This window comes from Bison bison, unplaced genomic scaffold (genome assembly GCF_000754665.1).
Source record: "Bison bison bison isolate TAMUID 2011002044 unplaced genomic scaffold, Bison_UMD1.0 scf7180017864533, whole genome shotgun sequence".
In the NCBI taxonomy this organism is placed as follows: domain Eukaryota; kingdom Metazoa; phylum Chordata; class Mammalia; order Artiodactyla; family Bovidae; genus Bison; species Bison bison.
Genome location: NW_011495082.1, coordinates 9,381,254 through 9,396,639, shown reverse-complemented (window position 1 = coordinate 9,396,639; position 15,386 = coordinate 9,381,254). Strand labels below are relative to the sequence as shown.

Genomic DNA, 15,386 nt, shown 5'->3' with positions numbered 1-15,386 from the left:
GACTAGTCTCCCCATGTCTCTCTCTCTCAAATTCTGGCTGAGTCTCCATCTGGAGCGCGGAACCCGCCATGCTTGCTAATTATGCCTGGGCTTCTAAGATCCAACCAGGGAGGCCTCAGTGTCTCCTCTCCTTCGGGGGAATGGAAGGACGCCTGCGGCCTACGTAAGTGGTGCAAACTTCTTGTCTTGAAGTTTTATTGGTCTCCCGCGTAAACCAAGCTACTCAGCCTCTTTTCTCCACTGAATTTTCCTACTGAGCTATCTGCATTCTATTACTCTTTATATCCTTAATTAACGTTTAATTAAGCAATTGTTTCCTTATCCTCGCCTACGCCGTCTCTCCTTCGAATACCGTGGATCAGCCGGGGCTGGACCCTGGCAGATAATCATTTGTTAATGATGTTTAATGGGCTTCCCTGGTGGCTCAGAGGGTAAAGCATCTACTTGCAATGTGGGAGACCTGGGTTTGATCCCTGGGTTGGGAAGATCCCCTGGAGAAGGAAATGGCAACCTGAAACACCAAATGATGCTCTGTTTAGCTCTACTTGTGTGATCCCTATCAGATAAAGAGAGCTTAAATATATATATTTCCTATTTTTCTGCCATAAGGAAAGAGAATATTGCTTTCCAAATGACTTTCATAAACCAATGACTGGAGTAACATCCAACACATGAACATTCTGTCTTCTGAGAGAGATTCCTGGTAACACTGTTGTTCAGAACATCAGATCATCCGAAAGTTTAAAAACTGAGGCTTTTCACTAGTAACAAGATGTGGTTACCCTGAATTTGAAAAATTCACTGCTTTATTAGTATATCATATCAGTGAGACTTGTGTATCTAAATTTAACTGTGAAAGGAAAGATAGAACTGAATATTCCATACTAGCACAGATGGAGTTACTAACCACAGGAGGAAGTATTCCTAGGGGGCCTTTTCAGAGGGATACTTGGACTTTACATAAATCATTGATTATGTAGCTGACAACTGAGTCTGAACAGATTTTCCGCAAACTCTGAGTTCTGTTTCTCTACGGTTCAGTGTGACTTACACCAGCTGTGCTGTTGCTGGCAGATGCATCGGTACAGAGTGACTTTCATGTCTCTGCCTGTTCTGTTCTTGTGACTAGAGCACTAAATTTACTTAGGAGACTTGGAAAACCATTTCAGCAACCTGTAACATTCAAGAGACAAAAATTGGAAAATTGAAACTCCTTTCTAGAACACAAAGGGGCATAGCTGAAGAGAATTTTCATTTCTGTGAGATTTATTCTATGACTGGTTACATTCTCAGTGCATATAGTCTGGCAAACAATAGTGAAATAAAGGGACATTTCAGAGAATATTTTGCTGCGTCACAAAAATAATCCATGAGTATGTGCGTGGAGTGATGGGATTGAGAATGTATTTTCTATCATTTCCCGGTTGCTTGTTCCTAACCTTTGCCCTGTCAGATGATTTTGGAGGCTCTAGAAGTCTCCTTTGCTGAGTTTTACACACAGGGCTGAAAGCTGGAGGTGTGTGAGGGAGGCAATTTCAATTTTAAATCATCCATAACAGGAAGAAGTGGCCCAGTGGGGTTGGGTCAACCCTGGCCTGTGTGGAGGAACCAGGAAAGGAAGGGACTCTAAACAGTGATGCCTCTGAGAAAAGGCTGGAGAAAGAGACTGGCTGTGGACTTTTCCCAGATTCAAATTACGTAGTATGAGGCAAACTCCCTGTGTTCAATAACATTTTCAGTAAAATTACAGACTTCGTAATGTACTTGTTGTGATTGGCTTTCTGGTGGAGACATTCAGGCGGTCAGGTGTCCCTGAGTCTCTGTGTGGATGGGGGCTTGGTGGACATCTGAGTGACCCAGGGAAATACATGGACTGCAGCAGTGAGTTGTTTTGATGGTACCTGGAGTTCTTACAGCGTTTTGTAGTGCTTTTGAAACCCTGACCCACATTACCTTGCTACTGTTGGGATTTGTGTGTTATTTATGGGAGTCCCCAGGGGAAATAAGACTCTATGTGAAGTGGGAAGACTGGGGGTTCAAGTTCTGCTTCTGCCACTTAATATCCTTCACCCCTAATAAGCAGTCCAGAAGAGAAGCCCTTTATTTGTCCTATGGAGATAACTCCTGCCCTCCTGAGTTGGCTGAAGTTGATCAATTTACCTAATGTATCTAAAGTGAAAGTCACTTAGTTGTGTCTGACTCTTTGTGACTCCATGGACTGTATAGTCCATGGAATTCTCCAGGCCAGAACACTGGAGTGGGTAAGCCTTTCCCTTCTCCAGGGGATCTTCTCAGCCCAGGGATTGAACCCAGGTCTCCCACACTGCAGGCGAATTCTTTACCAGCTAAGCCACGGGGAGCCCAAGAATACTGGAGGGGGTAGCCTGTCCCTTCTCCAGCAGATCTTCCTGGTTTGACCTTCAGGAATCGAACTAGAGTCTCCTGCATTGCAGGTGAATTTTTTACCAACTGAGCTATGAGGGAAGCCCTTGGAATGTCAACAAGGGTCACACATGTGTGTTCTTATTATGATAATTATTGATTAGATGGTGTTATGGGAAAAGATATGTTGATGTTCTAACCCCTAGCACCACAGAACATGACCTTGAAGGTCATGGCACATGTGACTAGTCACACTCACGGGGGTTGGTGGGTGCCTAAGGCAGTTTGACTGATGTCTTTATAAGAAGACAGCCGTGTGAAGGCAGAGACACCAGGAGGAGGCCATGTGAAGACGGAGGCAGAGACTGGAGCCGTGCATCAAGGGGCACCAGGGATTGCTGGCTGTCACCAGAAGCTGAGAGAGATGAATTTCTCTCAGAACAGTCTCTCCAGAGCCCTTAGAAGGAATCAACCTGCCATGCCTTGATTTCATACTTCTAACTCCTGGAATTGTGAGGCTAAACGTCTGCTGTTTGTGGTACGGTGTTGTTGCAGCCCTAGGAATCTGATACAAATGCTAAATTATTTGAGGGGAATTTCTAGCCCAAGAGAAATGTAAGGAATTCATTATCACATGGTTTGATGTCTCCATAATGCTTATAGTCAACAGAGCACTTTCACAAACATCCATTCATCTCATCCCTGCAACAAGTCCTTGGTATAAGTAAAATTTTTCTTAGTTTAGGTGGAAAATAAAGCTTGAAGATTATCAGTAATCCAGCCAAGAAATATCAGCCTGCCCCTTTGACTCTCTTACCTACATCACAGCAGCTTTATTTAGACCAATTAGTACTTCTCCCTGTTATATTTATATATATATATAATTTATATATATAAATTATATATTTATATAAATCCGAGTTATTCTCAGAGATAAGATATATTTATTCCTCTGAAATATAAATATACATGTATATATATACTCAAGATAAATATATGTATTTGTAGATATAAAGCTGTATATATATTTAACTGGCATACATATTTACACATGTATATTCTTCATATATAAGTATACAGTCAAGATATATATGTTTCTATATGTTATATATAGCTTGCATATGTATAATTATATTCTCTGCATATATATATGTATATATATATATATTTAGCTTGCTTCCAACATTATGTAATTTTTCACCCCAGTTATATTTCCTGTGCTTGGCTCACATCTCTCCTTGGAGTCCTAAGGATCCTCTCTGTGATCCAGGGGTTGGAGGAGCATGCTCTCTGCTCTAGAGAACCGAGGCTGGCCTTTGTCTGACTTCAGCTCAGTTCTCACACTAGCTCTTGGGTGTAGGGAGAATTCAGGGAGCCTCCTGGGATGGGAGGGAGTGAGCTTCGTGTGGGCAGTTCTGCCTTGATTGACATGGGAGTGTTGTGGGTAATGCCCATTTCCTGTGGCTGCTTCCACCTGTAGCCAGAGTCTTGCCCATTACGGGGGTTGAGGGTGCTCATGGAGATGATGCCAGAGAGAGAATAAAATACTGCACTGTGGCTGACAACAGTGCCTCCCAGGCTCAGCTAAGATGTGAATCCAGGCTGCTGAAACCCCATGGGTGGACACCGTGGAGGAAGATCAGATATAGCTGCATACACATCTTCCACACTGCAAGGGATGGACTGGAGACAAAGATATCCCAGGATTCTAAGATGTCCCAGGGTGTGTGTGTGTTGAAAAGATAGCCAGCAGAGGGTGTGGATAGCCACGTGGTTAGGGAAATAGGCTTTGAGATCATGGAGACACAGATTTCTGTGTTTGAATCTTGGTCTGTTGTTGCATTGTGTGACCGTGGGCAAGTACTTGACTCCTCTGAACCCCAGTGACTTCATCTTTAAAAAAGCAACACTCTCCACATCTTGGAGTTACTGTGAAGATTGAATGAGATAATTAACACAGAATGAGACCCAGAAGCTTACTCTGGTGGCTCAGACGGTAAAGCGTCTATCTGCCCACAATGAGGAAGACCCAGTTTCGATCCCTAGGTCAGGAAGATACCCTGGAGAAGGAAATGGCAACCCACTCCAGTATTCTTGCCTGGAAAATTCCGTGGATGGAGGAGCGTGGCAGGCTACAGTCCATGGGGTCACAAAGGGTCGGACATGACTGAGCGACTTCACTTAAGAGCCGGAAACGTTAACACTGCATATGGTCAGTGGGGCCAAAGACCTGTGCAGGGTGGGAGGGTTCTGCCAGGTAATAAACAACTTGCTCACAACCCAGAGTGCCCTGTATATCTTTTTTTCGTAAGCTATGCAGACTATTTTGAGCTTTCTCACCTGAGAGCTGCTGCTGCTACTGCTAAGTCGTGTCCAGCTCTGTGCGACCCCATAGATGGCAGCCCACCAGGCTCCCCTGTCCCTGGGATTCTCCAGGCAAGAACACTGGAGTGGGTTGCCATTTCCTTCTCCAATGCATGAAAGTGAAAAGTGAAAGTGAAGTTGCTTAGTCATGTCCGACTCTTCGAGACCCCATGGACTGCAGTGCACCAGGCTCCTTAGTCCATGGGATTTTCCAGGCAAGAGTACTGGAGTGGGGTGCCATTGCCTTCTCCCACCTGAGAGCTAGTTGCCCTCAAAGATGGATATGATACTGCCAAATAAAACCCAAGATATCTCCAACCTAACATGACCTATCCCATGAAACACTCAGTCAACAGTGTTTTTTGTCTTCCTTTCTTGTGTATCCTAATGTGAAATATCTGTCTTCGCGTGGCAATGAGAGTGATGCATCATAGTATAATAAAATGTCTGCCACGGTCCTAGGAAGAAGCGTTGAACACGACTATATTCCAGGCCCTGAATGTCCTATTCGACTTACAAGTAGAGCTCATTAATCATTTATTATTTTGCCCATTTGGCTCACTTAGAGTTTTATGTATCCAAATTTTAAATACCATTCTTTGGCTGTCACCCAGATCTCCATCATCCCCAAATGTACTCCTGAGAGCATCTCTGAGATACATATTGGCTATAGCTCAGCCTGGACAACTCCTCAGTACAAAACAACTTCATTTCTTTGGGCCAGAGAGCATCACAGTTCAGGTTTATAGCCCCTCCTTTTTATTCCAGTCCTCTCTGCCCCTGTGCTGTTCTGACACACCACAGGAGAGTTCCACCTTAGCAAATTTGCTTCCCCTGTATGTGCATGTGGCCCACTCCCTCATCTCCTGGTTTTTGCTCAAATGCTAACTTCTCACAAGGCCTCCCCTGGGCAGATGATCTAACAGTGTGAATCTGTTCCTCTTCCTAGAACAAATGTTCCGTGAGGGCAGGGTCTTTGTTCTGTTCACTGAAGACTGTTCAAGGGCCTGGCATGTAGTATATAGTCAGTAAATATATATAATCAGTAAATATTTGCTAGGTGAATAAATGGCTATAACCAGTTTTTGAAGACCAGGAACCTAAGGGATAGAAGAGACCTTAAGAGTAATTTGATTTTGTGGCGAGATACCCATTTGTTTTTTTCAGGAGATTCAATTGAAGAAAATGAAAAAGTAATTTATGAGCAGAATTTGTTTTCCTCTCCAAATGAAATCCTGTGGGGGAATAATGTATGCTCTTAAATCTTAACCACTTACTTCATTACATAAAAGAGTGCTTAGGAGTGTAACTTGTGGGCAGAGTTGAGAAACAGCAAATAGTGGTGACTCTAATCTGCATTCTAGAAATGAATTCTGAATCTTACCTAGAACTGAGACAGCCCTTGGGACTCAGGCGCTTAAAACCCCACCCCATTTTATGGAGGAGGCAGAGACTGCCTGGAGAAAAGACATTTTCATTTTCTTAAGGTCACATAGCTGATTACTGGCAGATTCAAGAGTTGGTGCCTAGCCACCATGCAATGCTCCTTCTACCAGCAGAAGAAAAAGGAAAAAGGTGTTGGTGCTTCTCTGCTTAATTAAACTTAAATGAGCGCTGACTGCACTATCATGAAATCAGTGGATGTCTGTTCGTTGCAAATCTATAAACACATGGGGAAATCAGAATTATTTACTGCCTTTAATAGAATGTCACCATACTTGTCCTAGAAATGATTGCAAGCATTCCGCCTCCCCCTGCTACATGGATTATTAATACGACCTAACATTTAGCAAGCACTAATAGTGTGTGGGTGTTGCTCCAACTGCCTGAGGCTGAGAAGAGCCGTGTACACGCTAGGGCTGTCTGCCTTTTTAATGTGCTTATCTGTAGCCAAACTCTGTTCATAGAATAGGCATTTATCCCTCTTGCTGCTGGATTTTTTTTTTTTTTTACTCTTTTCGATTGTTTTTATTATTTGTTTTTAGTATTACCTATAAATATGCCCACATAGATTTATAAGGCAGAGCCTCTGAGAATATGTAACATATATTCAGACTGTTTAATGAGTTTTGTACTTGTGTGAGTACTCTGCTTCCATATCAATACATTTGTTACCACTCAATGCATACTATCACTTGAAGGAGGAAGTTATTTTAAAAATTGTGTTTATGTTTATTTTGTTGGATTCGTTATGTCCATTTAAAACATCCAACTGGTGATTGAAATGCCCAAATGCCATTTTTGCTTTTCCAGTTAATCAGAAATCTGCTGCTCTAAGCAGAGCCCTAAAGATTCAATTGCTCCATCATCATTCTCCATTACTTTTGTCAACTATAGCTCTGTAGGAATTGAAATTCAATGCATCATGATAGGCTGTTGAGGGTCCCTGCCTTTAGGGAGTTTGCAGTCTTCTCTGGGAGGTTAGAGGAGAGAGACTGAAAGAAGACCAGCCATCTCAGGTGGTAGATAGAAGGCTCTTCATATATGACTTAGACAGCAAGAGAAGGGATGTGGGGGAGATCAAGGTAGAAATGAATCCTGAGGTCATCATGCTTTGGCTTTGAATCATTGAATCCATCTTCCCCTTTGTTTCAATTTTGCTTTCTCTGGAATCCAGGAAATGGCAAAAATTTCTTTGGATTTCTTTTTAAGTTTGTTGCCATCTTCCAGGGATTTTCTCTCATCTTCTATGATGTAAGTCACCAGCCCGAGCTAACGAAATGCACTTGGCTTCACGTTGGAATTTGACAGAAGAATGATTTCTATTCTCTATTTGTCATGTGGAGAGTCAGATGGGAATAGGTCTCTGTGTTCTCCTTGGCAAGGTTAGCTAATACAGCCAATATGATCATTATTTTGTGCATGCCACCTTCATTATCCTTAACGAAGAAAAAATGCCATCTATCCATGTGTCTTATTTTTAAACATTAAAAAAAGAAACACCCTTTCCTCTTGTTTGGTTTAATTTTCTCTAAATTATATCCTCATTATCCCATAAACAAATATGAATTAGGGGTAGCATGAAAAGAAGGGCTAAAAACTGTGCTTAATCTACTTGGAATGCATTAAATTGACTAAGAAACAGGGAAATTCTTAATGGTGAACATTCTGGAATATTTGTGGCATGTATGCATGCTCAGTCATGTCCAACTCTTTGCAACCCCATGGACTGTAGCCTACCAGGCTCCTCTGTCCATGGAATTTTCCAGGCAAGGATACTGGAGTGGGTTGCCATTTCCTCCTCCAGGGGATCTTCCCTATCCAAGGATCGAACCCGCGTCTCTTGCATCTCCTGCATTGGCAGGTGGGTTCTTTACTACTGTGGCACCTGGGAAGCCACTGTAATATTAGTGATTTTTAAGGTTTTATTGGCTTCATGGTTAAAAGTAGTTTTAAAAAGAAAATCCAGTATTTTTACTTTTCGTTTGGAATCATTTAATTTGTTCGATCATTTCTTCCCCCCTGTGGTCATGATGTATATTTTAGGATCAGAATTATCTTAAGGGTACAGTGAGTGGGTCTTAGAGTTTCTAGTTCAACCTCTTTATTTTGCAAATGAGAGAACAAGCCCAGAGACACAGGGGACTAAGCATGAGGTCATGCAGAAAATTATTGGAAGGCCTGACGCTAAATCCCAAGTGTCCTGAGAACTTTAATGGGGACATCAGATCACATGCCTCTGTGACACACTCAAATGGAAACTCAAACTAATATGCATTGTCCTGTGATCCTGACTTGTCCAAACTAAGATTGTTTGGACAATGTGCATGTATTAATTGCATATTTCCAAGTCCCTGGAGTTGCCGCTCTCTGTAGAACTTCCCTGGATGAGATTCAGGTGTGGTACTGTACATAGCAGAAACAAAACGTTCTGATGATTGATTTAATATATTTCAACATTTCCTGAGTTTTTATCTTGAAATGTTAACATATTCATTTGATTTATTTTGAAAGTCACGGTTAAGTATATCTTATCTTGTCATATGTCTTTCATTGCCTATGTTGTGTTATTTTATTTATAAATCTATATGAAACCGTAGGGGCTATTTAAAGAGGAAGCAGTAAAATTGGCACGTTTTGTCAATCAGAGAGGAATAAGGGATGTTTGCTTTCCTGACATGGTTTAATGCGGTCCTTCTGAAAGAAGAGAACTAGTTTAGATAAACTCAAAGATCTCATTCAGGCCCTTTAATTTCTAATGTAATCATCACCCATAGTTAAAACTGTTGTAATTCAGACTTACTTGTCAACATATTCAACTAGATCTGTAGAATTCTTGGTTGACATTATGGCTGGAGAAAATCTTACCTGAAACAAAGGTCATGGGTTTAAAATGTATCGTTAGCTACTTTACAGGGAAATCTTATCCATCTTATGATGTCTTAATTTAAAACAAAATCGACGCTATAGGCCACAGATCATTAGCTCAGTTAATCTTGCACGTGCCCCATTTGTACCGCTAGAGGCTAAAACCCAAGTCAAGTTCTGGGAAAATTCTGGACAGTTGCATTTCATATATTTGGTACCATAGTCAAGAAAAACTTTCTGGAAAAGTCAAAACCATAGATTGTTCTTAGATGGTATTTTAATGAAATAGCAAACGATTATTGGCTGGGTTACTAAAGATGTCTTCACAGAGTGAATTATTCCTGACCTGGTAAATTCCAATGGGAATCAGCTAATTTTAAAAGACAAAGCCAAAATCTAGAAAACTTGCCTATTCAAATAATTTTGTTTTCTAAGAAATCTGTCAGAGTCTTATAGTCAATGAGAAATAAAAGTATAGAGCACAGATTTGTACATAATTTCTAATGTTAAACATAATTGGCTGTATGGACACCACTAATTCAATAAAATGATACTAGAAACTTCTACTTGCATGAAAATTCATTTAATTTTGTAGCATTTCTAGGAGGAAAGAGGTTACCAAATGTACTTACTATTTTGCTTATATTGAAAATGTTTTAAATATTAATGTTCTTTTATTTTTTAAAATTAAAAGAAAAAATGAATTTACCGTCATTTTAATAGCCTGTCACTGAGCTGGATTCAATCTGGAGAGTATGAGTTGTATTCCAGTTAAAAACTTAAATAAAATATGTTCCTAGGGTATTTTTTCTTGGTTTATGTTATTAATGACTGGAATGGTGAGTAGAGTATGTTAAAACCCATGACAGAAATCATTCCTTTTGCAAATGCCTTAAGAACGACCACATCTTACTTCTTAATTTAGGGCTAAAGAAACGTATTTGAAAACCTCTCTCCTCCAACAAAACTTAAAAAAAAAAAGAAAGGTATATTTGTTTTCAAGGAGGCTAATACAGAACGCCTGACAACAGGCTCTCCTGGCCAGCCCACTCAGTGGAAGGAACCAGAAAAAGCTTGAGGCTGTGCAGATGGAGCCAGTGAGCCATTTAACTGTGCTTCAGGCCCTCTCTGCCCAATGTTGAGTGGAGTTTGCCATGAGTCTGGTGCTCCAAAGCCAGGTCTTCGCCAGAGAATGGACTTATTATACTAATACCCTGAGCACACAGATGTCTGTGGTATGGGAACCATCCCAGCTCCTTAGAGAATGGGACTGGTCTTCTGCCCTGGTTTGTGTTTTCACTCTGGATTCTGGCTGGAACAGTGCTGTGCCATGGGCTCCTCACCTACTTACCGCCAGCTCTTTCCTTCTCACCTCTCCACGGCTGCAACCCAGCCTGGGGGAGCTTGTCTGTGGGCTGGTCCCTGGCCTCGTATGTTCGGCACCTCCTAGTCTTTTGTGAGTACTTGTGGAAAGAAAGAGTGCGATGTATATTGTGTCCAAGGACGATGACGAATTGGACTATTGTCTTCCTTTCTTCTTTTGAAGTAAGGCAATTGGATATATATCTGTTTTATCTATTTGTTTTTTTAATCAGTTTTATTTTGCTCATTTTTAAGTTTTGCTTTGGAAGACAGTAAACAGCATTCTCTTAAAAGCATACCTACAAGTCACATACTTTTAGAGTAATAAATGTTAAACCTCACAATTCAGGGAAATTTGGAAAAATATAGAAAAAGTAAAAGATACAGGAAAAACAATCCTAGAGCAAAAGCTGTTAACATTGGGGCATAACCTATTTACTCTTTGTGCACTTTTTTAGGTATTTAAGTTTTTATATTTTTGCTAGTTGAATATAGGAGTCAGCTATCCCACTGGATTGAATTGAATATAGGAGTCAGCTATTCCTACAAACTAAGCATAATTATATCAAAATTGCCTCATAAACAACTGTGATTATCACAGGATATTTAGAAGTATTAGTTTTCATTTGTTTAGTAATAATGCTTTACAACTGAATGGACTATAAAATATGTTCACAGATATGATGTAATTTCATTCTTGAAACAGCTCTGTAAAGTGAGAATCATTAACTTATGGATAACAATAGTTACCTTAAGTAACTGAAATCCTTCTTTATTAGAGAAAGAATTTAAGATGATTATTTTTATAGGTGAGAAATCTGAGGATCAGAGAAGCAAGGAACTTACTCAACATCATGTAGGTGATGATAATGGTCAAGCTGAGTCCTTCCTACCTGCCTTTGCCTTAGAGGCTCATTCAAGCTCCACATCTTAGGATAGGCCTAATCACTCCATTTCACATAAGAGGAGGCAGAGAGTTTTTAAGTAATTGTCTGAGTCATGCAGCCAATATGTGGTACAGCCAGATATATAGATACCAAAAGTCATTGCTTGACATTGTGCTAGCTTTCCAGTCCTCTTCCCATCACAAGAGGCTGTATCCGCTAGTCAGAATTATAAAGCAAAGTCTGAAAACACTGCTTATTTGAGTGTTTTTTTAAAAATTAATGGGGAAGATATGACAAGTACATAACAATAAAAATTTTATTTAGTTATTTTCTTTTTTGTTAGAGAGAACATCAACTCTTTGAGTTCCTTTTCAATCTTCACAAAAATAAATAATGATCAAATTTCTAGCTCCCCATATTAAAAGTCGGTCCAATGAATGAACCGAGAAATCGAGATCATTTTTTTTGCAGCTTGTGCTGGCCTCAGTCATTTTTTCAAAGCAGAACAAACAGGAAAGGTGAGAGAGTGAGAAGGAAAGCAACTCTTCCTGGACTCCTGAGATCTCTCTAAGCAACATTAAGCTTTAAAGAAGCTGAACAAAATATCTTATTTTTAATATGAATATCTAAGAGTACTTGCTTTCTTTTCTTGCTCACTGGCTGAGCCAGGAAGGGGGCCATCAGGTTCTTCTGGCTGTTCCTTGGCAGCGGCAGTCGGGGAGGCACTTTTGTTTTTATCTGTCTCTAGGCAACCAGAATGCTGAATCAGATTAGGAACTACCGCAAATGAAGTTTTTGCAGTGGTGGCAATTGTTTATTTTTTAATTGAGGGCAGTTTCTGAACATACAGTGAAATTTAAGGGGAGGCTTCTCATTTGTTTCACACGTCTTTCCCTCCTTCCTCTCCTCCCCAGTTCTCCCCCAGGTCCGTATCACACCTACAGAACAGTTTATCACCTCGGATACTGCCATGGGACAGTCAGGAAACTCCTAAGAGGCGCTCATCTAGGTCAGACTGCTAATAGGCAATGATTCCTCACCCCATTGTGCTGAAGCCTTCTGAATACCTACTTCGGGATTTATTACCTTGTTTGTATGTAAAAAGAAATATAAGTAAGCTAGTCAAGAATGAGTGGAGAAGGAAATGGCAACCCACTCCCGTGTTCTTGCCTGGAAAATCCCAGGGACAGGGGAGCCTGGTGGGCTGCCGTCTATGGGGTCGCATAGAGTCGGACACAACTGAAGCGACTTAGCAGCTTAGCAGCAGCAGTCAAGAATGAGACATGTACAGTCCTTGAGTAATCCATGAGATAAATACCTGAACTCATGATGCTTGATTTCCTGACTTTATTTTTTTGGAAAGGGAACAGAGGTTTTTATTTTCTCTCTCTGAAAGCCAGAGTACTAAGGAAACTTGATTGCATCCTGACCAAAGTCTTCATATTTCTGGGGCATCTTCCTGGGGTGGCCCAGCGGCATTGTGACTGCAGGAAGGAACTGTGATGTCGATGGGGTTGGGGGTCCTCACACTTTAGGTCCTAGGTTTAGGGGCTTCAAGTGTTTTCCTTAATGCTCATTGTAGTAAAAATCTCTAGGTCCTTCCCACCTCTTTGTCTCAATGGGTGGGAAGTGGTTATTTTTAGACCAATATTTCACACCCTTCTGCTTATTTCCCCTTCAAAGTTTGAGAAGAGACCAGTTTCCATCAGATTAAACAAAGAAATGAGATGCTGCCATACTCCCAAATCTTCTTCCCCAAGTATGTTAAGGCAGTTAACTCTTCTTGGGCTCCAAAATCATTGCAGATGGTGACTGCAACCATGAAATTAAAAGACGCTTGCTCCTTGGAAGAAAAGCTATGACCACATGAGACAGCATATTAAAAAGCAGAGACTTTACTTTGCCAACAAAGGTCCATCTAGTCAAAGCTATGGTTTTTCCACTAGTCATGTATAGATGTGAAAGTTTGACTATAATGGAAGCTGAGCACCAAAGAATTGATGCTTTTGAACTGTGGTGTTGGAGAAGACTCTTGAGAGTCCCTTGGACTGCAAGGAGATCCAACCAGTCCATCCTAAAGGAAATCCAGTCCTGAATAGTCTTTGGAAGGACTGATGCTGAAGCTGAAACTCCAATACTTTGGCCACCTAATGGAAAGAACTGACTCATTGGAAAAGACCCTGATGCTGGGAAAGATTGAGGGCAGGAGGAGAAGGGATCAGTAGAGGATGAGATGGTTGGATTGTGTCACCGACTCGATGGACATGAGTTTGGGTAAGCTCTGGGAGTTGGTGATGGACAGGGAAGCCCGGCATGCTGCAGTCCATGGGGTTGCAAAGAGTCGGTCATGACTGAGTGACTGAACTGAACTGAACAGAACTCCTCCAGGACGCTAGGTAGAGCATTACAAAGAATGCTTCAGTGACAGGTGGGTGGGGTAGACAGGCTTTGTTTGGTTGTTTGGCTTGTTCAAAAAGATGCGGATTGTTTTAGCTCTGAGATACTTTCCTCACTTTTAAAATTAGAATTTGCATATTTTGCTAACACCACTTGGCCCTCATAAGCAGAAGTGATGTTACTGGCTGAGTCACTTTTCACTCGATGGTGCTGGTTTGCCTTGCTCTGTGGGCGTGCATGACGTTCAGAATACGAAGTGACAAATTTTGATCCCATAGAGAAAAACATGCGTGATTTTGGCTTCACTGGTGTACCCTCACTAAGTCCTTAAAGCTTAGAGATACTATTTCATGGTCTGCAAGCCATCTAAAGTGCTGGCGATGCCGCTCATCATCATTTTTAGAGGGTGCCAAGTGAGACTGACACACCAGTAACAGAGCAGGTGGTATCGTGTTAAAGGTTAGAACCCTGACTTCTCAGTCTACTGGCAATTTACTTTGGGCAAAATTACCTCCCCTCTTCAGGCCTTAGTTTTCTCATCTGTAAGGGGAGCTAGTAATATTGCTTTCATAAGGTGGTTGAGAGGATTCAGTGCAATGATACACTTCAAGTACTCAGCTGAGTGCCAGGCTGGGGCTCCACTAAAAGGCAGCTATTATTAGTGATTATTTCTCAAGGTGCCAATTATCCAAGAAATGAGAGACTGTGTGAGAGGAAGACTGGATTTGACCTTGTTAAACAACTTCTTACAACTCTTTCTCTTTTTAAATTCAGCAAATCCATAGGATTTGCTAGAAAAATGGGCCCCAAATGAAATGAGAGTCTAACTTGTCTGTTCTCTAAATGGCTGCTTGTCTTTTAATAGAAAAGTGCACGTAAAGTACATATACCATTGAATTCCTGCCTGCCCAAATGTGTAGGAAAATCCTTCTCAGAAGTCAATGATCTTCAAAAATGCCTCCTTATCTAGGGCTACCAAGAATATAGCCTAAAGTAAAGAAACCAATGATGTTCAATTTCCACCTTAAAAACTTAAAAATGACATTATGTTCTGGTATTATTTTTTAATATGCATAAGTGAAAGTCTTTCAGTCGTTTCCAACTCTTTGCGACCCCATGGAATATACAGTCCATGGAATTCCCCAGGCCAGAATACTGGAGTGGGTAGCCTATCCCTTCTCCAGGGAATCTTCCCAACCCAGGAATCAAACTGGGGTCTCCTGTATTGCAGGTGGATTCTTTAGCAACTGAGCTATCAGGGAAGCAGATAGAAGACAAATTTTTAAATATAATTTTATTTACTCATTTATTTTTGGCTATCCTGGGTCTTCATTGCTGTGTGGGCTTTTCTCTAGCTGCAGCGAGCTGGGGCTACTCTCTCATTGAGGTTCATGGGTTTCTCATTGCAGTGGCTTCCCTTGCAGATCACGGGCTCTGGGGGCATGGCCTTCAGTCATCGCAGCACATGGACTCAGTAATTGTGGCCCATGGGCTTAGTTGCTCCAGGGTATGTGGGATCTTCCCGGATCAGTGATTGAACCCATGTCCCCTGCATTGGCAGGTGGCCTCTTTACCACTTGAGCCACCACGGAAGCTCTGATTATTACTTTAAATGTAGGCATAAAGGAATAATCTTGAGATGTGGTCAGTGAAGACAGAACTGCTGTGTGCTATTGTGTACTTCAC

The 15,386-nt window shown here is 41.2% G+C and overlaps 1 protein-coding gene across 1 annotated transcript in view; it reads right to left on the bottom strand.

Annotated features, from left to right (window-relative positions):
- Positions 1 to 12,087, bottom strand: part of FAM81B (family with sequence similarity 81, member B) — a 58,412-nt gene extending 46,325 nt beyond the window's left edge. The window contains exons 1-2 of the mRNA XM_010831941.1: positions 11,944 to 12,087; positions 8,990 to 9,054 (exon numbers count right to left, since the gene is read on the bottom strand). Coding sequence (XP_010830243.1) covers positions 8,990 to 9,033 — 44 coding nt within the window. The 5' untranslated portion in view covers positions 9,034 to 9,054; positions 11,944 to 12,087. The remainder of the gene's footprint in view (positions 1 to 8,989; positions 9,055 to 11,943) is intronic.
- Between the last annotated feature and the right edge of the window lie 3,299 nt (positions 12,088 to 15,386).